Source organism: Ziziphus jujuba, chromosome 10 (assembly GCF_031755915.1).
Source record: "Ziziphus jujuba cultivar Dongzao chromosome 10, ASM3175591v1".
Taxonomy (NCBI): Eukaryota; Viridiplantae; Streptophyta; class Magnoliopsida; order Rosales; family Rhamnaceae; genus Ziziphus; species Ziziphus jujuba.
Genome location: NC_083388.1, coordinates 666,331 through 674,216, shown reverse-complemented (window position 1 = coordinate 674,216; position 7,886 = coordinate 666,331). Strand labels below are relative to the sequence as shown.

Sequence of the window (7,886 nt, the reverse complement as noted above, 5' to 3'; positions counted from 1 at the left end):
TATATATATATATATATAATAAGCATGTAATGAATGATATGATCTACTCTCTTAATAGATTATTTAAGTATAACATATATCAAATGAGCATGCTTTTTTAAAAACCCAACTAATCTAAATATACATGGCTTCATCTCCGTATAACATATTAGTTTTCTAATATCAGTAGAACATATATATATATATATATATATATATATATTTTTTTTTGCTTAAATATCAGTATAACATATTATGAGTGTGAGTTTTTTCTAGCAAAAAAGAGTGTGAGTTTTAAAATCAGTGCCTTATTGAAAATAATAGTAACAAATAACAATAAAATATAGAATTAAAAAAATGTGGAACCCACTGCCACGCAATCACATCATTGCCATTGATCAGCTATAGCGGTACCAAAGATCTTGTGGGTCACTTGCCTTTAAAAGCAGTTCAATTTGAGCTTTTACGGTGTTTGTTTCTCCGCTTTGTTGTTTTTCCTTTTAATGCGGCTTATGCATCATGACCCTCAGTCACTCGCTCCTACTTATTCGCCACGCTTCTTCTTCCACCCATGAATATTCTCTGGGAAAATCCCTTGTCTGCCATGTTTCTTCCCGGCAGCAATCTTATATGGAGGTTACCCAGAACTTCTGTGAAGCGCTGAGAGCTTGTTCAAGCATTGGAGACGTACTTATTGGCCGAAAGCTCCATGCCCAGCTCATCTCTATGGGCTTGTACGCTTCGGTTTTCCTCCAGAACCATCTCTTGCACATGTACTCCAATTGCAACTGGATTGATGATGCTTTCCGGGTTTTTTATAGCATTCAAAATCCTAATGTTTTTAGCTGGAACACAATGATTAATGGGTTGCTCGATTCCGGTCGAGTGGGAGAAGCAGAGAAGTTGTTTGAAGAAATGCCTGTTAGAGACTCTGTCTCTTGGACTACGTTGATGTCGGGCTATTTTCGTAATGGGCGACCACAGGAAACTGTCAAAGTTTTTGCGTCAATGTTTCTTTGTTGTGGTGGTGTTTCTGATCCGTTTGCTTTCTCTTGTGCCATGAAGGCTTGTGGTAGCCTTGGCCACATCAAATTGGCTCATCAACTGCACGGTCTGGTGGAGAAATTGGATTTTGGAAGCAACATTCCTATTCAAAATTCTCTGGTTGATATGTACATTAAGTGTGGTTCAGTGCTTTCCGCTGAAAGTTTGTTTTTGAAGATCTCAAAGCCTAGTTTGTTCTGTTGGAACAGTATGATCTATGGTTACTCTAAATTTTATGGGGCCTCAAAGGCTCTTGATTTGTTTACCCAAATGCCTGAACGTGACAATGTGTCTTGGAACACAATGATTTCGATCTTCTCTCAACATGGTTTCGGAGTAGAGAGTCTTAACATGTTTGTTGAGATGTGGAATCAAGGTTTTAGGCCGAATTCTATGACATATGCTAGCGTACTTAGTGCGTGTACTAGTATATATGATCTAAAATGGGGCACCCATTTGCATGCTCGGATTGTCCGTATGGAACCAAGTATGGAACCAAGTGTTGATGTTCTAGTGGGAAGCTGTTTGATCGATATGTATGCAAAATGTGGGCACTTAGGATTTGCGTGGCAGGTTTTCAATAACTTAAGAGAACAAAATGCAGTTTCATGGACTTCTTTGATCAGTGGAGTTGCACAGGTTGGGCTTGAAGTAGAAGCTTTTGTTCTCTTTAATCAAATGAGAGAGGGCACTGCTGCCTTGGACGAATTTACTCTTGCAACAATTATTGGCGTTTGTTCAGGTCAAGAATATGTTTCAGTAGGGGAACAGCTCCATGGATACACAATAAAGGCAGGAATGGACTCCTCTATTCCTGTAGGAAATTCTCTTATTACAATGTATGCGAAGTGTGGAAATGCCAATGAAGCAAATCATGTATTTAAATTGTTGCCCCTCAGAGATATAATAACATGGACAGCGATGATAACCACATTTTCACAGGCTGGTGAAGTTGAAAAGGCCAGGGAATATTTTAATAAAATGCCAGAGCGAAATATAATAACTTGGAATTCAATGTTAGGTACATATGTTCAAAATGGTTTATGGGAAGAAGGTCTGAAACTGTATACCCTGATGCTAAGGAAAGGGGTTGACCTAGATTGGATCACGATTGCAACTTCAGTTAGAGCCTGTGCCGATCTAGCCATATTAAAACTTGGTATCCAAATTATAGCTCAAGCTGTAAAATTAGGTTTTGGTTCTAATGTTTCGGTTGAAAATAGTTTTATTACTTTGTATTCGAAATGTGGGCAAATGCAAGAAGCCCAAAAGGCCTTTGATTCAATTCATGAGAAGAATTTGATCTCTTGGAATGCTATAATGGCAGGATATTCTCAAAATGGTCATGGAAGGAAAGTGATTGAGATTTTTGAGAATATGTTGAAGACGGATTGCATACCCGATCATATAAGTTATATATCTGTTCTATCAGGTTGTAGCCATTCTGGACTTGTAACAGAAGGGAAACATTACTTCAGTTCCATGACTAAAAACTTTGGCATCTCACCTACATGTGAGCATTTTGCTTGTATGGTTGATCTGCTTGGACGATCTGGCTTACTTGAGCAGGCTAAGAATTTAATTGATGGAATGCCTTTCAAACCAAATTCTGGTGTTTGGGGTGCTCTGCTCGGTGCTTGCCGGATGCATCGCAACTCAAAATTAGCAGAATTTGCAGTGAAGAATTTGCTCGAATTAGATGCAAAGGATTCTGGTAGTTATGTCCTTCTAGCAAATATATATTCAGACTCTGGAAAGCTTGAAGCTTTTGCAGAGGTGAGAAAAATGATGAAAGAAAAAGGAATCCAGAAGAATCCAGGTTGTAGCTGGATAGAAGTGGATAACAGGGTTCATGTCTTCACTGTAGATGATACAAATCACCCACGAATTAAGGATGTTTATATAATGTTGGAAGAAACAATTAAGAAGATAGAAGATACAGGACAGTATCTCAATCCAAATAAATCCCTTCGCGAACAAGGTTACCATAGTGAGAAGCTTGCTGTAGCTTTTGGTCTGATAAGCCTGCCTGCTTGGATGCCTATCCTTGTAATGAAAAATCTCCGAGTTTGTCATGATTGTCATTTGGTAATAAAGCTAATTTCACTTGTTACATCTAGGGAACTTATAGTGCGGGATGGATACCGCTTTCATCATTTCAAGAACGGCATTTGCTCCTGTGGAGATTTTTGGTAACTCAGGGGTATGACATTGGATCTACTCCTTGCCAACTTGTTAGCATATGACACTAATGCAAACATATGCACCATCATGTCTTTCTATCAAACACTGTAATAGATCTCATAATCATACAGTTGACTTAAATGAGAAGACACTTGATCTTCCTTGAGTAAATAATTCCATTTGTTTGCACAAAGAACAAGACTGTTTCTCCTGCTATTCATGCAGATTTTGCCGACCCCAATTTCATAATCGCACAATTTGTTGGTCAAATAGCAGAGCAGGGTAGTGCACAGTGGTTGTGAATACTAGCACCCTCACTGTTTTCTATTTCATTCTTTGTCCTATGACTCCTATCTGTTGTAGTTGCTACAATACCAATCCTATAGCACACACCAACACCTTCAGCCTAGATAGGGTTTGTACTTCTTGAGGCTATAGATCATGGTCCTACCATTGACCTTCAATCAAACATTTTTTGAACCATCATATTTAAGTGCATATTTTGATTGCACTTTCACCATGCTCCCATTTTGTTGTCCGTCAGTATATCCAACATTATTGTTCATCCCTAGGCTGTCATCACAAAGGTCACTGCACATAGGAACGTCAGTCATGCAAGGGGTGTTGTGATTCTGGAGCTGCATGGCGAATGAGGACTATGGGTGGAGTAGCAGAGGAAGATGTCAAGGTTCATGTCCAATTAGTACAACACCTCATATGAGTTCTTCCAGAGACCTGATTCCCCATTGCCTCTACCAGCTCATAATCAGATTCATTTTTGAGCCATTTTTCACCTAGGCTGAACTAGATGCTCACAATGCTGTTATTTACCCAGAACTTGGTGATTCTAGGGCCTATGCAGATACGACATCTATCTGTTCATTAGAATTTGATACATGGAGAGGCAAGCACATGCCATACAGGCTTATTCAGCAAATCTTTGTTTGCCTGCAACATCAACAGTACAGAGCCTATGATGAACAATGTGCCTCCTCTGCTGCATGAAGCTTCCTATATATGATGATTCCCATGCTGTGATTCTGAAGATTTTATTTCTGCTGTCCTCAAATCAGTGGTGATGTTGGAATGGTACTTTGTTTATTTTTATTAATATGTTTTAAGTTATAGCTGATAAGTTTTGATATTTAATTTTTTACACGCATGCCTACACTATACTCCCATTGAGTACTCTTCTCCTGATTCCTATTTCTTATTATTTTTTGTTTTGATATTACTAATTGTCTCTATTGAATATATACTTTGTCATCGTTAAAAGCAAATGGGGATTACCAAGGGGGAGTAGAAGTAGAAGAAAATTTTCTGGGAACATTGCAAAGGAGAGCGAGAAGTAACTTAAATTTTAGAATGAATGCTTAAAATACTGATAAGTAAAGGATGAGTGATAAAAGATGCTTTGATCAATTGGAATTGTTATTTGACAACTGGAAATAGAATTAATGATCTTGAATTATTTTGTGTCTGCTATTGGATTAAATGCGCTCAGGTTTGGCACTTTGTTATGTAGTTGGTTTTTACTTTTATATACTGTGCAGTTGTAATGATGTGCAGGTATAGACAGAATATTTTCAAGTCATAGTTAAGTTTGTATTGATCAATTCTGTTTACATGTGCAGGAAATTTCTCAGAGAAGGGGGTATTCAGAACTTCTTTCATTTTTTGAGGTATATTTATTATATATATACATATAGGATCCCAATATTAGTTCTTCATTAATTGGGAATTCCTAAGTTTGTTAAGCCAAGCAGGCAATTCATTTATTTCATAATGTACATTCATGAAATAATTACCAATGTTCGTTTTGCACTAACAGAGCCTTTTTGGAGCAGTTAGTTACAGGAGACTATAGGCATTACCAATCTGATTAGTTTCTGTTTGGATATAGATCATTTTGTGAAGTCTCCAACTTATTAAATATTTGTAATAAGGAAAAGCCCATGGGTCAAAGGCCATGATCTTCATCTTTGCCCCAACTAGGTTTCATGAAGGCCCTACCTTGTCTTTTTAGCATTATAAAATTCTGATGTTCGTTTAAAATTCTTATTGTTGAGTTTGATTGTGTCGGGAAAAAGAGTTATTCATCTTTTTCAGGCAGTGAGGAGGGTGAGGGGATGGAGTTATTTTGAAACGGTCTTTGCTGTGATTGTGCTTTTTGGTAGTCAAATTATGCATTATGGCCTGTACCACTGGTTGGAAAATGTTTGAAATTTGCGAAATTGAATTGACTTAGACTTTTGGCCAAGACTTTTTGGTTTATAGGGCTAAGATTAGACAATATATCTCTTTTTAATAATAATAATATGTTTAACATCTTTTTAAGCTAGTACAAGTTGCCAATTTTAATTTTTGGTGCTATAATGCAAACTTTTAGGATAGTGGTTATGGCTAAGGATTCATGGAAAAGAAAAAGCACTGAATCACTTTCGAGTTATTCGACTCATGATTATTCGTTGTAATAAACTGTGAAACTCGCTCTAAAATGGCTGTTGAGTGAGCTTTGGCATGGAATTCCATTAGTGGAATCATCATGATTATTGAGAGCATCATAATCATATCTCCCATAATTAAAAAGTAATTCCTTATAGAGTTTCAAAACTAATAAATTTCTTCTCATTGATAACTACAATTAATTTTGTTCTATTTATTTTGTAGTAAGCCGATGAGTAATATAACATAGATATGGTGGCTTTCGGTAGTTTCGCTTAACCTTGAGGAACAAAAAGAATAAAATAAAATTTCTTGATTTTTATACGACATTTGTAGCAAGGAATTGACCAGTGTCTGATTTTTCTTGAATATAATTATGTGGGTGTGATTAATTGGATTTTAGAAACTAGAAATCAAAATCCTACATATCGTGGGTATCATATTTAGTTGCATTGATCTTTTCAGTGATTGATTGTTAATTAAGTAATTTATGGTTTTTCATTTACTGCTATATCTATATATATATATATATATATATATATGGGGCCTTGTCTTCAAATAATATTTGTAAATGAATACTTCACCATCTGAATTCATGTAGGAACGTTAACTGATACAAGTTGCGTTCTACTGGACTTGTACACCATTTGTTTCTTTTCTTTCAGAATTTGGAATTTCTACACTTGCAAAGGTCAAATTGCTCCCAAATTTGCAGGAAGAAAAACCATCATCATTAATTGCCTTCTAACTTACTATATGAGTAACTTGCGGATCAATGTAATAGACCCTTGTAGGTGGCTTGGCAAAATGTTGAACATATATATTTGTATAAAAATTTTAGAGCTTCTTCGGCATTGAATTAGAAACAGTTTTTTTTTGGGTTTTAAAAAACAACATTTCATAACATCTGTTGAATTTTTATTTTTATTTTTAAATTTATTTGCTTATTCACTGGCCAAGCTTTTTATTAATTTAAATAATTAATGAGTAACGAAAACAACAATTTGTAACAGAAGAATATGTTCGCTTGCAAATTATATAATACAAAACGGTTTGCAATATTTTGTCATTTTTTGTGCTAGGTTTGAGCAATCTGCTAACTTGATGCATGTATTTGCCACCGCCGAACCATTTGGCTGCTTCTGCTTGAAACTCCCACTTGGGAACCTATTTAAATTTCCAAAACAACTTTACCATGAAAAAAATAAAAATAATAATAATAATAATAATAATAATAATAATAAAATAAACATCTAGAATCAAGATGAGTCCCCCAGTATTTGAATAAGTTTTATTTTATTTCTTCTGGATATATGAAAACCTGATATTTAAGGAAGCTTAACTAGCCCACCTGAGCTATCTTCTTGCATTTAAGTTTAATTTTGTGGAAACATATCAAATTCCTTTTGTAATGATTTGAGTAGAAAGAAAGAGTAACATTTTGTGGAACTTTTTGTCACATTTTAGTTTCAAGCTATAACTTATGCCTGAGCATTTTTTTTTTTTTTTAATCTCTCTTTTATTGTCTTCGTTAATCATGATTTCTCTCATTACCCATCTGGGGTCCATTTCTAATCATTTGCCAGCATGATCTTTCTTATTGGGTGAAAGGTCAACGCCATGAAAATCTAGCTATCTCAAATAAAATAATAATAATAATAATAAACCCTCGTTTTTTCATTGTATTCCTGCTAATTTTGTGGGCTGCAATTTTCATAAAACTTAGACACGCAATCAATATATATATATATATATATATATGTATGATAAACAAATTTACGAAAATAGTACTGCAATTGGGTAGTTTAATTTAAAGCAATTGTTCTATATGAATTAATATAATACAATTACAATATGTTCAAGTTTCCTTGCTTAGATAACAAGCAATAAGTTAATCCAGTTAAATATAATCTTCAAAGACATAATTAATACTAGGATTTGATACAGACCAATGATCTTTTTTTTTCTTTTTTTTTATAGACATATAATCAAAAGAAATTTTTTTAAAGAACTACAATTAACTACGATATCAATTAAACAAATGTATAAGATCTGTAAAATCCATCATTATAGAGATAGTTCTTTCATATAAATTTGTTCAAACAATCTTTCATTTGAACATGTTTGTAAGGTTTATTGGGAACAAAAGCATGATCATCTTAAATGCATACATTTACCTAATCCATGAACATTTTTTTATTTGAACCAAACCTCCTTTTTTTTTTAGACCAATC

The 7,886-nt window shown here is 34.7% G+C and overlaps 1 protein-coding gene across 2 annotated transcripts; it reads left to right on the top strand.

The window, feature by feature from the left end:
* Positions 1-392: 392 nt before the first annotated feature.
* Positions 393-6,474, top strand: LOC107409792 (pentatricopeptide repeat-containing protein At2g13600). 2 transcript variants are annotated; one of them, XM_060811687.1, is made up of 3 exons: positions 393-4,296; positions 4,842-4,889; positions 6,318-6,474. In XM_060811687.1, the coding sequence occupies exon 1, from the start codon at positions 499-501 to the stop codon at positions 3,217-3,219; it is 2,721 nt and encodes a 906-aa protein (XP_060667670.1). In that variant the 5' UTR covers positions 393-498; the 3' UTR covers positions 3,220-4,296; positions 4,842-4,889; positions 6,318-6,474. The 2 variants fall into 2 exon arrangements, with proteins under 2 accessions (XP_060667670.1, XP_015872705.2); XM_016017219.4 differs by lacking the exon at positions 6,318-6,474 and having other exon boundaries at positions 4,842-5,842.
* The last annotated feature ends 1,412 nt before the right edge of the window (positions 6,475-7,886 follow it).